We start from the raw sequence: 15,395 nt of genomic DNA on the forward strand, positions 1-15,395 counted from the left end.
GGCGTGCGAGGGGAGGCGGCACGGCCCGGCCAGGCCACCCTCCCGGGCAGAGCCACGCCGCAGCCCGGCCAGGCCAAGGCGGCCTCCGGTGCCGGGCGCCCGCCGGGCCAGCGCGGGGCCTCGGGGTCGAGAGGGTGCCGGCCACGCTGGGTCCAGCTGGGGCAGGGCTGGGGGACGAGGAGGCCCGGGCCGGGGCGCAGGAAACGTAGGGGCTCGAGGCTGCCGGGCCGCGCGTCCTTGGGCCATTGTCTCCGCGGAGTTCCAATCTGCGTGTTGCAAACGGCCGACCAGAAGGCGCTGCGCCTGCAGAAGCGGGGAGGAGCCGCCCGGGCGGCAGCGTGCTGGTGCAGAGGCCCGCGCGCCCCGGCCGCCGGCCTTCCCAGGCCAGGTGCCCGCGGCCGGCCAGCCGCCCGCCCCGGCGCCGCGCGAGCTACCGGCCCGCCCTGCCAGGCCCCCGGCGGCCGGGCTCTGAAGGCGGCCCGAGGCCTGAGGCCCGGGGCCGGGGCGCAGCAGCAGCAGCAGCAGCAGCAGCCGCACGTGGCCGCCCAGGCTCCGGCGGGAGGGCTCGGGGCCCCGGGGCGCCCAGGCCCGCGCGGCCACGTGCTCCCCGCCGGATGATATTTGGAAAGAAAGTGCTAATGGCCAATCTGGTGTTTATTTTGAAACTGCTAACAATGATTTTTCTCGGGTAAAAAGGCAGTGTCTGCGCACACGCTCGGGTGGGTTTTGAGCAGAGGCTCCGCCAGATGGTGCGAAGCCCTAGGTGCGCTCACGACCGCGCTCAGCCCGGCTCCGCCGCCGGGAAGCCTGGCCGGGGGCCGGGGGAGCCCGCTCGGCCGCCTGCGCCAGCCCCACCGCCGGCCGCGCGAAAGGAGAAAAGGGGTGGGGGGAAAGGTCACTGGGAGAGGGGTGGGGGGCGGGGGCCGCAAGTTCCCGGCAGAAAAATTCCACGGAAGGGGGAGGGTAGTCCCCTCTCCAGGTCCCTCCCCCCACCGAAAATTATCTGGAAATGACTTCCAATCTCCTCGGGCACTTCTAACACTTTCCCCTACTTGCAGGCGGACAAAGCCCTTTCTCCAGAAAGCCCGGGGCTGCCCTCTGGGAAGAGGGCCCCGGTCCCCGCGAGCCCCTCTGCCCCAGACTCCCTCCCGATCTGCTGGGAACCGAAGAAGTGATGGGTGTCGCCGCAGGCCCGCGGGCCGCCTGGGGCTGCAGGGCGCTGGGCCCCGGCGGACACCAGCACTTCTGGGAGCTCGGCTCGACCGACGATGGATCCCCGTATTTATATTTGATTTATTTTTTATTTTGTAGCACAAACAGAAATCCATAAACTGTCGGTTCAGCGCCATTGACTCTTTGATCAGTTACTGGGCTATTTCTTTCCTCCCCCCCCCCCCCACATCCCCGTCAGTGAGAGGAGATTAAATGCCTTTATTTTCAGCACTGTTCATGTTGCAAAGGTACAAGGCTAAACGAACAATAAGAGTACACTTAAAACGAAGCCTCCTCCTCCTCCAAGCAACAACAGAGAAACTTAGCGCTGCCTACATCAACCTCTTAATTAGACCACTGCGGTTTCCGACAACATTTAGCCCTTATATACAAAGGAAATAAAAGCGCCCTGCCAACCAGCAGCCCTAGATCCAGAGGCTTCTCTGGATCCGAGCGGAATAATTACCGAAGGGCATGCTGCCTCCGTCTTTGTCAGAAACACGGTCGTTTACCTGTGAGATCTGTTTTACTCTGAGAGAAAAACCACGCTTTTACGCTGCAGACATTAAAACCCCACTCGCTTGTTGCCCAGGGAAGGACCAACTTTTTAAAGGGGAAGTAAAATCCAAAAACTAATTGCTGTGCAGAGAGTGGGAAGCAGGCAAGCGTGCTGGGCTGCAGGAAGCTCCAAGGAGTTCTTTCTCACTTGGCTCACAATTCTTAAAGTTAGCATCAAAAAACGAAGGCGCTGCTTTCATTTCTAAGCCTGAAGCCCACCTTGGAAGTACATTTTAAATCAATCTGTGCGGAGTGGGTTTAATGTTCGCCTTGAACTTTCCCCTCCCCCAGTACTATTTTAAGAAAATGGGGGGGGGGAATAGTCTCGACAAGGACTACACAACAACACACCACCCTGCCCAAAACCAGCCAGAGACTGCACAACGTCAAAAAGCAATGAAACGCTTTTTCTGCACTTAATCACATTACTGATAGCCAATAGTTATCATCGGAAAAGTTGACCAAGACAGGTTAAATAATTTAATAAGGAACTGCTTGTAATTATGTTATTTACAAGGTATGACAGAGGGTGGGATAGGGGGCAGAAGCTGCTCCCAGAGCAATGGACGGGTGTGGGTGACCTCTGGAGCTGGGAGTTTGAATTATGGAGAGGGGAGGCTGAGAGGTGAAGACGCTCTAGCGGAGAACAAGGTGACTTTTCACCCCAACACATTTCACTTTTAAATCCAAATCAACGTCTCGCGTTACTAGACCATCACACTGGAAAGGAGAAAAAAATGAACTAATCAAGCCCAACTCAATGGGCTTTGGGAGGGAGTTAGTTGCCTTTGTTATAGGGGGGAAAAAAAAATCAATGAAATGATTCCAAGCAGAGAAGAGAAACATTTAAGAAATATACGAGAGGAGAAGCCTCCTGAAATTTTTCTGTCCAACATTAATTATCATAGCTAATTAAGACAGAATTTTATCCCAATCACACGCCATCTAATGAAAGCATAGATGTCCTAGTCTAACGACAACATAAACTGTTTTACCAATCGCATCATTTATTCCAATAAATATGGAATTCTCATTAGTATGTCAAGGAAACTAAATGGAAAGCAACTTCACGAGATCCATTTGTCATTGGCCTCATGTCCACCCCAAGACAACCCAGCTGAGCAGTGCGAACTAGTGCAGAGGCTTAAACTTTCTCACCTGTTTGGTCATGGAATCTATGAGGCGTACATAAAGATCCTGCTCCGTTCTGACTCCTGAAAAAAAAAAAAAAAAAAAACAGGGACAAATTCTCATCAGGATTTTAGCGAGGGCACCTGGGGCACAGGAAGTCGGTAACTCAGGACTGCTGCCGGCGGTGATGCAGCAAAACTTAAGGCATGCCCTTTTTCAAAGGCAAGGAAAGAGAGCCCCCAATCACTTCTCCTTCTCTGGGTTTCTTTTCTTAGGACTGTCAGGGTTTGCACTGAAAGGTGCAACGAATTTGCCAGACTGAGGGCAGGCCCGGTTGCCACACCAGTGGGCCCATGTGGTCCTTTATTTTTAGAAAACAAGAAAGCACCCCACGAGTGAGAGTTTGAACTCTTTCTAACGCGCCTCTCGAGGATTTAAAAACAAAACAAAACCAAACAAAACAAAAACAAAACTCGGGGGTTGGGGCGGGGGGGAAGGTTGGGCAGGAGGAACTTAAGTTCCGCTCCGTTTAGGGAGCTCCCCACCCCCATCTCGATAATTAACATTAATTTGCAAAATTGAAAAAAGTCACTTAAAAGTGATGCTCTGCTGAAGCCTCCATCGATCCCCTTTTTACTTTTCTGCTCCGAGCCCCACCGCTTAATCATGTGAAGTGCCATCGACTTATTGATCGTTTATGTTTTGTTTTCCCTTCTATGCCATGAGAAGATTTCGTGTTTACATCCGTGTCATTTTAATCTCAAAATCTTTACGTCCCTCGGCCGGCTCCGGGGGGGAAGGAGAGGGAGCCCGGGCAGGGGCCGGGCGGGCAGGCGGCGGCCACTTACCGTTGCTGTACAGCAACTGGAGCTTGTAGTGGATGCCGTTGTTGGTTTTCTCGTTGTTGGGCTCCTGAAAGCAACGATAAATAATTGCATTTAGTGCGGCGGGCGTCCGGCGCCGTCCGCGGCCTGGCGCGGGCAGGGCAGGGCAGGGCAGGGCAGGGCAGGGCAGGGCAGGGCAGGGCAGGGCAGGGCTCCCGGCCCGGGGGCGGCGGCGCGGTGGTGTCCGTGTCCCGCTGCAAGCCCGCGGCGTCCTCCTCGCCGCGAGTGGGTCCGGGGGTCCGGGGTCCGGGGGGGGGGCGCGCGGGGAGGCTGCACGGCCCCGGCCGGGCCCGCGGCCGCGCGTGGCGGGGGGCGCGGCGGGGCGCGCAGGGGGGCGCGCGGGGGAGCGCGCAGGGGGGCGCGGGGCGCGCGGGGCCGGGCGGTCCCCGCCGCCGAGAGGGGCGCGCCCGGGGCCCGGCGGCCGCCTCGGGAGCGCTGGCGGCGGCGGCCGCGCGTCTGCACTTACTTTCTCTTTCTCCACAAAGTCCACAAAAGCGGTCCTCTCGATCTCCACCGGCTGCCCCTGCCTGTCGTAGAGCGCCAGCACGAAGTGGAAGAAATTGGACTTGCGGAGGTTGGAAGGCGGCTGCTTCTCGAAGTGCGCCCGCGCCAGCCCCACGCCGCTGCGGGAGGAAAGAGAGCGCGGCCCGGTGAGCGGCGGGGGCGGCGGGGGCGGCGGGACCCGCGGGGGGCGGCGGGGAGCGGCGGGGAGCGGCGGGGCCGGGGCCGGGGCGCGCGGCGCGGCCGGTACGTACCTCTGCGCGGCCGTGTTGGCGTCCACCACCCCCGCCGTGTGCATCCACGAGCGCACCGGGTTCATGCCGCTGCCCAGCGGCTCCTCCTTCATGGTCGTCCCCCCGCGCGGAATATTCTCCTGGATCCCAAACATGAACCCTGCTGGCGGCGGCCGCGGCGGCTCCGGGCCGAAAGCGCTTCCGCGAGCAGCGGCGCTCGGGGCTCGGCGGCAGGCGGCTGCCCTGGCCGCGCTCGCCCTGCTCGGCGCCCGCAGGCACGGTCCGGCCGGCCGCCGGCGTCAGCGCGTCCCGGGCAGGCGCCACATGCACCGGCGGCGGCGGCGGGGGCGGCGGGGGCGGCGGGGGCGGCGGCGGCGGCGGCGCAGCTCCGGAGCCCGAGCGGGACGCGGCGGCCGCGGCGGCGCTTGTTGTTGTTGTTGTTTGCAGGCGCTCAACGTGGTGTCATCCTAGCCGGGCGGCGTCCGCGGCTGCAGGGCACTGCGGGATCGCCCGCGTCTGGCGCGGCCCGCCTGCTCCAAAGACAAATAAGCGGGGCACTGAGCGCCGCGGCGCGGTCCCGGGCGCGGGCGGGCGCGGGCGGGGCGCGGCGGGGCCCGGAGCGGCGCGCGCAGCGGACGGAGGCGCACAAAACTCAGCCCTCTCTCCCCGAGGAATGGACCCTTTCCCGGGAGCCAAAACTCGGAGCCCCCGGGAGCGGCGCTGTCAGAGGGTGACGTCGGGGGGCGGCGCCTGCGCCATATATGGGAGCGGCCGCCCCTCGCCGCGCCCCTCGCCGCCGCCGCCGCCGCCGCCGCGCTCGCTGACTGACTGCCTGACGGCGCCGCGAGCCGGCCCGAGCCCCGCGAGCCCCGCGAGCCCCGCCGCCGCCGCCGCCGCCGCCGCCGCTCCCGCTCCCCGCGCGCCCGCAGCCCGGGGGCTTCCCGCTCGCCCCAAATAAACCCCGACACCAAGCAAACAGCCGTGCGTGCGCGGCCGCCTCCTCCCCAAACCAGCCCCGCCACGCGGTCCAAGCACTGTCGGGGGGAGGGGGAGGGGGAGGGGGGGCGGGGATGCAGAGGGGGCAGAGTGCCCAGGCGCCCCCCAAAGTTGCCCCAAACGCATGCAATAAACGCCCCGGGCCGGCCCAAAGGGAGAAGCGGGAAGACAGACGCAGGCAGGCAGGCCGCAGGGAGGGGGCTGGAGGGGCTGGAGGACCTGGAGGACCTGCAGGGGCTGGAGGGGCGAGCCACCCGCTGCTGCGGGGGATGGATGGACGGATGGATGGACGGACGGATGCACGGACGGATGCACGGATGGATGCACGGGGGGCGGTGGAGAGGGCAGGGCTCCCTCGCCAAGGCGGGGCGCGCAGACCTCAGGCTGCGGCTGGGGGGCCGCGCTGCCCCCGTCTGGGCCTCGCCCGGCGCCGGCGCTTTCTGGCCCCGCGGAGGCCGCCGAGTGCGGGGCTCCGCACCCACGTCGGAGGCGGCCTCTCCCGTGGCCACCGGGGCACCCCCCGCCCCCACGCCCGGCCTGTGCTTAAACGCGGCGAGCGACAAAGGCGGCCCCGGGCTCCCCGGGCGCACGGCGAGCGCGCACGGCCTCCGCGGCGCCCCGGGGCTGGGGTCCGGCTGCGCGCCCCGCGCGGGGGCCCGACCTCCCCGGCGCCAGCCTCGCCAGAAGGCGCGCGGTCCTGCCCCCGGTGCCGCCGGCCCGGCTGAGCGCGCGGCTCCCCGACCTGGCCTCGAGGAACCGGGAGCGCAGCAGGGCGCGCGCAACGCGTGGGCCGCGCGGCCGAGCTCCCGCGGCGGGGACTCTGCACCCGGGCGCCCCGCCCGCCCGAAGGACGCCTGCAGGAGCCGGAGCGGAGACCCAGGGGACCAGCAGGAGCTGTCCCCGCACCTCCCTGCCGACAGAAATCAGGCCCTTTCGATTAAACCAAAACCAAAACAGGCTTCAGGGTGCAAGTGTGTCGCGGGGCGCCCTTTTCCCCGCCCGGTCTGGGGTAGCACTCCCTTCTTCCATGAACTGACAGTGTGCCTACGTTAATATTTTAATTAATGGGGGGGGGGGGAATCGAAGTCCGATTTACGTTATCTGGGGACCCCCACGCCTCTTGGAAGGGGTGAGAAAAAAGATGTGTTGGAAAGCAATCTATTTTGCTGGTGTTGGGGGTTAATGACTATTGCCAAAGATAAGTGAATTATCAAAGCTGTTGCGCCAGTCCCATCTCAAAATCCATTACGGTGCCGGCCGTCTAATTAAATACGTAAGTATAATAAAATCATATTTTATGACTATTTGAGGGTAATGAGATTAGTCTTTAGAAGCGATCGCCACATATTAAAGATGCCACTGTCTATAGAATGTTAATAACCTTAAATCAAAGTGTATGGAAACTATTCACGATAAATTAAAAGAAAATTTCTGTATTCCTAATAAGCCCAGAGCTTTCCACCCACATCAGACCGAGTGGAGAAAGGAACACTCTCTCCGTGGAGGGACGACGCAATATAAAGTTGGCCATAGGTGTAGGGTGGGGTTGAGAAATTGCTTTGTCTCTGCGTGTTTAGCTGCTTCGGGGGCTCACACAGGGCGAGCGGCCAGGCAAGCGTTATTGTCAGAATATGCAAAGTGCCTTTTCAGGAAAGATGAAGTTGAAAATAGGAAACAATGCTCCTTTTGTAGCACACTTCCTAAAATGCCCAGCCCGCCTTGGAGGTGCCTCCTTCCTTGCGCTAACGAAAGTATCATGCTTAAAATCATTTACAGTATCTTTAATTCAGATTACACGCGCCAAGGCGATTTAAATCTGATTACCAAATTAGAAGGTTTAAAAACAAATCCTTCTAAATCTGATACTGTTGACTAAAGAGGGGAAAGAAGTTCTATAAAGCCCATCACATAAGGTAACGATCCTGCCCCAGAAAGAAAAGGGGTTTTAAACCTTTTTGACAACAAATGCAGCTGCCCCACTATTTTGGACGATATTAAGCGAAAATGAATGCAAATCTGTGTTCAGCAGCCATCTGGCCCGAAATGGGGGAATCAGCTGCTCTCACAACAGGCTCGGAGGCTGAATCCATTTCAGCTCATTTTCTAGATCATCTGGTCCCGCACCCAAAGCGTGGAAAATACGGTCTTTATCATTCACCAACTTTATCTTTTTTGTCACTCCACTGCTGGCTCCGAGCTGCGGGCACAGGGACTGCCCGACCCGGGCCGGGGCTCCACCCGGGCCTGCTGGGGAGCAGCCTGGGAGGGCATCCCCTCGCCCCCCCACCACCTCACCCGACCCCAGATTTTCGCTTTCAAGAAGGGGGAGCAGCAGCAGAGAGGAGCCAGGCACCGAGGGAGCACCCAGGCTGGGGAGGAGGAAGGGAACCGCAGGTCAATTCCTGGGTGCCCGGAGAGATGCTGGGAGCGCGTCCCTGCGCCGGCCTCCTCCCTCCAGAGTCCTGCTCCCGCCTCTCTCCCTTTTCAGGGGAAACTAGGGGCGCTCGGCGCCCTGGCAGGGAAGCAGGGGGGTGGGGAGAGGAGGGGTGGGGAGGGCTGAGAGACAGGCTGACACTTTGGAAGTTGCGCAGGCCGGGCCGCGGGTGCAGCCTCCGCTCCCAGAGCGCTCCCAGGGGCCAGACAGCCGCCCAGGGGCCGGGCCGGGCGGGGCCTGACCTTCGTGGGGAACCCCGCGGGCCGCCACGGCGACTGCTCGGGGCCCGCGCTCAACGCGATTTGCACGGGTGGCCCTTGCGCCGCCGCCTCTCCGCCGCCGCCGCCTCCTCCTCCGAGGGTGGGAAGTATTCCTTTTGTGCGGATTTACGGGGAGAGGCTTCAATGAGCCCCCTCACATTTGCATTTAAATAGCGGCATCAAGCGCTTCGCGTGCCACACACCAGTGGGCTCCCAGATGTCACGCTGGAGTCAGTCAGATGGCCAGTGCCCAGCTGTCCTCCCCACGTCGTGCCGGAGCAGGCAGTGACCTTAAAGAGACAGCGCCCGCCGCCCCTGGAGCCCTGCTCGAGGAGCGGCGCGCAGAGCGCAGGGCAGAGGCGGCGCTTGGCCGCTGACCCGCGGCACCACCGAGGCCGAGCCAGGCGTCCCGCCGACCCACCCGGCAGCGTCGGCCCCCAGCCCGGCCGGCTTCCCTGCTGGCCGCACAGTGCCCAGCGCCCCGGCCGCCGCGCGCCAGGCCCCTCTGCCAGCACCCACTGCCCACCCGCGGTCGGACGGCGAGCGGCCGCTCTGCTCCAGGAGTGAGCGTCCCCCTGCCACCTCCCCCTTCCCGGGGTCTCCACTGCTGCGCCGCGGAGGCCTGCAGCGCTGGGGGCCGGCTGGCGCCAGTCCCAGAGTCCTCCAGAAACTTGGGCCAAGTTGGGGTCCCAGCAAGTGAGGCCGGCCGTGGAGCCCGCCCCTGCCCAACGCTCAGGGTACTTTGTCGGTTCCCTTCCCGCTCGCGGCCCACGCCCGGAGCCAGCCGGCCTCCCTACCGGCCTTCCAAACAGTAATAAACTGCACTTCCGGCGTGGAGGCGCCCGGGCAGGGTGTTCCTGGAAGCCGGGCCCCCTGAGGGATGGGGGCCCGCGGGAGCGTCCAGGCGCGGCGCCCTCCAAGGGCTCTGGCCTCGGGCCCAGGCTGCGCGACATGCCCCTCGGCCCTCGAGAAGGGGTCAGAAGCCGGAGCGCCCAAGGCCCGCCGTTCGCGTTCCCGCCACCAGTGCCGAGTTGCAGGCACGGCCCGCCCCACGTCCTCTGCGCCCCGGGGTCACGCTCAGCCTGCACCAGCCACCCGCCTCCAGGCCCACTCCGGCCTGGGCTCAGGACCCAGCGCCGACCGGGGTACAAACCCGAAATTGGAGAGCCAGACAGAACCTGGGCCCCGGCGGGAAGAAGGCCACAGGGGCCGGAGGATAGGGAAATCGTGGGAAGACACACCTGGGAAGTCCCGTGAACTGCGGGTTAGGGTGGAACAGCCACGCACTCGCAAGCCCTGCACACCCCGAGTCAGTGTCATGCAGCCCCTGCGCGCGTCCAGGGCCTGCACTGGTGCCACAGGGTCACGCTCTCTGGTGGGCCGCGGGAGGCCAGGCAGGCAAGGGCTCCGGTCTCCGGCCACCCCAACCTACTAAACGGCGCACAAAGTGGGCCGGGCCAGGTTTCCGGGTGGATTTTCCAGGGCCAGGGAGCGCGCCTTCGCCATCCCCCTCCCCCCCACTCCGGCAGAGACGGAAGCCGCGGGGCCCTCAGGAGTCAAGGGGTGAACTGAACCCAAGCCAGGCCGCGCATCCCGCCTGCTCTCGGAGGCAAGTAACTGGGCACCTTGCCCAGGACACACGGGGCGCCCCAACGGGCTCCTCTCGCTCTGCCAGAATGGGGGAGGCCTGGCTGCATTCACAGGTAAAAAGTAACACAGAAGGGTCTCAGACCTCAGCTCTCTGCATCGCCCCCCATCCGTCATCCTGTGAGGTTAAGGGTGGTGAAGCCTGACCCCTGAGTACCGAAAAAGGCTCGATTCTCCAAGCTGGAATAAGCAGGCACCTCCCGCCTAAGCGGCCAAGTTTGACAAACAGCGCCTCCTGGGGTGGGGAGAGCAGTGTCGCCGCGCAGCCGAGAGCCAAGCCGCCGAGGAGGCTTCCACCTACCCCAGGGCAGGTGGCTGCCGAGGCTCCCGCCCGGCCTACCAGCTGCGCCTCGGCTCCCGCGCTTCCCGCGCACCTAGGCTTCACTGCCCCCGTGACCCCAGGAGCGCGCAGAAACGTCCACGCCACGCCTGGTCCTAACTGCCGCCCACGTGTGTCTGCAAAATCCAGGCCGGGCCCGGCACCCGCACCAAGGCCAGGGCAGTGAGCGCCGCGCCCACTCCCTGGCTGGCGAGAGAAACATGCGCGCCAAGTGCCCGGCCCGTGGGGGGCACCGGATGCCACCCGGCATTCTCTTGACCCTCTCCCTGGAAAATCCAGGGCTCTCCAAGCTGGGCGGAAAATGCAGGGGCACACCTCGGTTCCTGCTGCGTGCAAAATTAGAAAGGAAACAGTTAATTACTGTCTCCTTGTCCTGACTTTTCTCTGGTTCCTCCGGTCACTTTGGCTGACCCCACCATTCTGAATCTGCCCCGGGGGCTCTTCAGCCACAGCGAGAATCCCAAATCCAACGCTCGCATTCTGCGAGCTGGGCTTTCTCCCAACGCACCTTGCAACCTTAGAGGCTGCCTCTCCGCAAAAAGCCTGGGAGGAGCACCTGAGCCGGGAAAGACAGCTGGTGCGTGGCGGGGTCCCTCGCACCCGAAAAAGCGCAGCGGGTTTAACAACGAGCTGGAGTTGCCGGAGCTGCGTTCGGCGGCGCCCTAAGGCTGTCGGGCAGGACGCGCCAGAGCCAGCGCCCGGTCGCCGATTGCGCGCCCACCCGCCCCCGCCAGTTTACAAAGCAAACTTTCCCCTGAGTAGTTTCCAGATCGAACGGCGCACAGAGTGCGCCAATCAACACCTAACCAGACCCAAACCGTAGAAACACGGATCGATCAGATAATTTCAAATATTATAATTGGCTTTAATTAAACACACTGCGTTCTAATTAACTCTGAAATTTTAGCATGCTTTGGGACACTGGTGTCTGATTTGATATTGTCAGTCCAGATGTCCTAATAAAATTCAATCCTCCACTCAAGACTTCAATATTCACTAAGAACAAAATGCAAATTAAATGTAAAACCTAAAGTATCGCCAAAGGTATAATCAAGAAAGGTGTCTCAAAACTTCTCACTTTTTATTACGCAGTAGTTAAAAAATGCAGATTACATCCTAACAAGACCTCTCCAGCACACCATAAATCTTAACTCTTTCCTGGGAAGGGGTGGAGTGCCCTGCCACGGACTTAAAGGTAAAGGAGGGGGGGAACCAGACCCCACGACAGAATTGAATACCCTCATCTCAAAGCTAACCGAGCGCACAAGTTTGCCAATGAAATTCGGGTTGGAGATGGGTTTGCCAAAACCCGCCAAGGAGCTGGGGCGGTAGAGAGCCAAGGGGCGGGGGCGGGGAGGGGGGCAGGTGCACTGGCACAGGATGGAGGCCCCCTCTGCAGCCACTCCTGGCCGCACCCTAACGGGGTGTGTACACACCCGTTCCTGTGCGTAAAAATGGGTTGGTGGGGGACAGCTGCGGGGCCTGGCCAGTCCGCCCGGGGAATTAATTATCTCAGCTGTAGGGACCGCGACGACCAGGCTGGGAGGGACGGGACAGCACAGTGCCCTTGGACAGAAATGTGTCAACCCCTCCTCCGTGCCCGCCTGCACAAACCCTGTCGCCCAGGATCGCGCGACTTCTAAGGGATCCAGGCTGGTGGCCGGATCGGGCGGCCCCTCCCGGTCAGCCGGGCGCAGGCCACGGGGGAGGCTGGGGGGTGTGCGCCTCTGGTGACACATTTGGCCACGACGTGATTCTTTACCCATGGAGGGTCTGCTAAATTTACAGCCCCGAATGAGCCCTGTTAAAAGGAAGCTATTCCCACATTAAACATGTGTATGTTTTCCATACTAATGGAGTCACTTAAAGCTGTTGCTAATTTAACTTTTTAAAAAGGCCACACTGTGGAAATTTGCATTTTCTTTAGGATATTGAAATGAAGAGCAAACTGCTGGGCGGCGAGGCTGCCCAGGGCATAGCTAGGGGCCATGCAGAAATAAAAACAGATAAAGAAAAGAAGAAAGAAAGAAACCCGCTTCTCTTCTAGACTATTAATAAGCAATTTGTCCCGCTGAAATTTACATTGCAAAGCGGAGCGCGCCCGGCAGCCGAGGCGGCGGGGCTGGCGCGGGTCGGGAGGGGCGCCCCGCGCGGGGTGCTCTCCGGGCAGCTGTGAACCCCGCGTCCTTGCCGCGGCGCGCACCCACCGCAGCGCGCACCCACGCGTGTCTGCGCGCCCGGGGAGCGCGGTTGGGGCCGCGCGGCCGCCACCAGGCCCGCCTGGGGCCTCCCCAAAGGGGCTCCTCCGCTCGCACGGGCGGGCCCCCCTGCGCTCTCCAAGTGCTGCCCAGGCCTTACATTTAAAAACGCCAACAATAAGCTTTTTTTTTTTTTTTTTTTGCTTTTTTGCTTTTTGCTTTTTTGCTTTTATTTTTCCTGCCGAGCCCAAGTCCGCCGCCAGTGCGGGCCCCGCGCCCCCGCGCCCCGCGCCCCGCCCGCGCCCCCGCCCGCGCGCGCCCGGCGCAGCGCAGCTCCCGAGCCTAGCGTGGGGCCAGGGCGCCACCTACGGGCGCCGCGAGCTCCGGGCGCCGCCGCCTCCCGCCCGCCCGCCGAGCCCGCCCCGCTCCCGCCCCGCGCCCGCCCCGCGCCCCGCCCGCGCCCCCGCCCGCCCCGCCGCGCCCGCCGCGCTCCCGGGCCGGCCTCCTTTACGAGCCGAGCCGCCCACCGCTACCGATCGCCAACTTTTCCGCGCGCTCTGAAAACTTTCCGAAATGTGAAGGCGCTCTCCTGCCCCGGAATTCTTTTTTTTTTTTTTTTTTTTCTTTCTTAAGCCACGATTAAAACATAGGAAACGTTAAGATAATGCAATTTGATTTGTTAGTCTAACTCTGCGATTTGAGACTCGACGTCCCCAAAGACCGGGCAAGCGTCCTCCCGCGCGCCCCCCCCCACCTTTATTTATTTTTATTAAAACATCAATCTACGCTGGAGCTGGGTGAACTCGGTTTCACCTGGAGAACATAAAATTCTCCATACCAGAGAAATAAGCACCTTTCATAAATCAGCGGTATTCCTGACACATCGATCAATTTTTGGTTGTTAATCCGAAAGGAGGAGTTTTAATTGCTTCCTGCGTTCTCTTCCAGGCACCTCGGCGCTGCGACCTCTCCCTCCCTCCCTCCCTCCCTCCCTCCAAGGGTCTCAGGCCCGCGTGGAGGGGAGCGGCGGGGATGGAGCAGGCCCGGGGCCTTCCACGAAATCCCCGGAACCCCCGGAACCCCCATCTCCGCCCGCGCCCGCGCGCCTACCCCCGCCCCGGGCCCGGCGCGCCTCCCCCTTGTCCCGGACCCTGCGTGTGATTCCCCCGCCCCGGACCCCGCGTGCGCCTCCCCCAGCCCCGGGCCCCGCGCGCCTCCCCATGCCCCCCCCCAGGCCCGTGCACCTCCCCATCCCCCCGGTCCCGCGTGCGCCTCCCCATCCTCTCCCCGGTCCCGCGCGCCTCCCCATCACCACGCCCCCCGGTCCCGCGCGCCTCCCCATCCCCCCCGTCCCGCGCGCCTCCCCACCCCCGGGCCCCGCGCGCGCCCCCCGCCGTCCCGCCCGGAGGGGCGCACACCGAGCCCCCGCAGCCCGAGGGCCGCCCAGGCAGTGCTCGCCCGCAGCCGAAACGCCGCCGGGACGCGGCGCAAAAGTTCACCGCGAGGCCAGGCCCGAGGCCGCCCCGGGTCCCGGAACCCCGCGCCCCTGCCCCGCCGCGCGCCCCCGCCGCAGCGCCCGCCGCAGCCCCCGCCGCGCCCCCGCGGCCCAGCGGAGCGACCCGACCCGCCCGCGCCCAGCGCCAAGTTCAAGGCCGGGGGCCGCGGCTGGGGCGGGGACCCCCCGACGGGAGCGCGAGCGTCCCGCGCGCTTACCTGCGCGGCTCACCCGACGGGCGTCGCGGGGCGCCCTGGCCGCGAGGTGGCGGCGGCGCCAGCGCCAGCGGCGGGCGGGGAGGGTGTGCGGCGCGGCGCCTGCCCACGTTCCCACCCCCGCCCTCCCGGGAGAGCCCACGGGCCGGCCGCGAGCGCGTCAGTGCGCACGCGCCTTGCTGCCTTCCACCGCGGGAGGCGGCGGCGCGGCGGGCGGGGGCCGGGCGGGGGCCGGGCGGGGCGCACGGAGGTGCCCGCAGGCGGCTCCCGCTCTCGGCGCCCTGGGGAGGGACCTCGGGGCGCCCCCTGGGCCGGGCGCGGGGCCCCCACGGGAGGCCTTTCGCAGGCGCCAGAGCCCCGCTCCTTCCTGCAGGGCCCCGTGGCTCTGGTGACCTCAGGCCGGGAGCAGACACCTGCCCCCAAGCGGGGTCCCAGGCCCTGGGGGCCGCAGCCGTCGGTGTAGACTCGTGCACTCTCCCAAGCAGAGGATGGCGCGGGTCCCCCTGGGCCTTTTTGGTGATGCTGATGAGGGGACAGCTGCCGGGGAGTCTGGGTGCTGGCCATCTAGTGGGAAGCGCTCAACTGCCCTGCGGGTTATAATGACCTGGGGCAGGCGAGGCAGGACTCTCCCACAAGACAGCAGGGCTGGGGTCTTCCCCCTAAAGCCACTGTTCAGGGGACGAGACACCTGGTCCGCAGCTCAGTGCTGCGTTCTGGGCAACGTCAGCCCGGGAGAGATAAGGCCAAGCGGCCGGACCACCCCTCTCCTGTCTTTGCTGTCACCCAGGAAATGACCACATGTGGGACCTTCACCATTAACATGTGGGGCTGCTGCCAGAAGGCAAGGACGGGGTCCGGGGCTGCATGCGCACCGCTGACCTGCTGGCTGGCCCTGTCGGCAGAAGCTGTTACCCAGGGCGGCTGGCTGCAGGCCCTGTCCCCACCCAGTGACTGCTCCTCCTTCCCGTGTCCCTTTGCAGAGAACCTAGTACTATCTCCTACTAATTCTTCTCAACCTGCTCCCTCCAGACCCCAGTGCAGGGCAGATACCGGGATAAAGACAACTTTTCATGTAGCCAAGGTTTGTCGTCAAACAGAAAGCACCAGTGCACGGGATTCCACACTCACCATCAGCCATGTATTGCTTTCTCTCGTGTTTCTTGCTCCTAGATTTGTTTTGTGCTCTTTATTTCAACCTTTTGTAGTGAAAGTTGAATGTGCTGAATCATGAAATCTTACTGGAAGGGAAAAGTTATTTTTGGCCATTTATTTAGTAAAAAGCACTCTAGAG

General features: G+C 63.1%; 1 protein-coding gene across 14 annotated transcripts in view; it reads right to left on the bottom strand.

Annotated features, from left to right (window-relative positions):
• The window catches only part of EBF3 (EBF transcription factor 3), a 117,383-nt gene extending 112,666 nt beyond the window's left edge, over positions 1–4,717 (bottom strand). For 7 of the 14 annotated variants that reach the window (XM_038579129.1, XM_038579123.1, XM_038579120.1 and 4 more), the window contains exons 1-4: positions 4,541–4,674; positions 4,252–4,408; positions 3,750–3,813; positions 2,929–2,984 (exon numbers count right to left, since the gene is read on the bottom strand). In XM_038579129.1, the coding sequence (XP_038435057.1) occupies positions 2,929–2,984; positions 3,750–3,813; positions 4,252–4,408; positions 4,541–4,674 (411 nt within the window). Of the gene's footprint in view, positions 1–2,928; positions 2,985–3,749; positions 3,814–4,251; positions 4,409–4,540 lie in introns of all 14 variants that reach the window. The other 7 variants (XM_038579122.1, XM_038579130.1, XM_038579124.1 and 4 more) reach the window with 3 other exon arrangements.
• Positions 4,718–15,395: the final 10,678 nt, after the last annotated feature.

Source organism: Canis lupus, chromosome 28 (assembly GCF_011100685.1).
Source record: "Canis lupus familiaris isolate Mischka breed German Shepherd chromosome 28, alternate assembly UU_Cfam_GSD_1.0, whole genome shotgun sequence".
In the NCBI taxonomy this organism is placed as follows: Eukaryota; Metazoa; Chordata; class Mammalia; order Carnivora; family Canidae; genus Canis; species Canis lupus.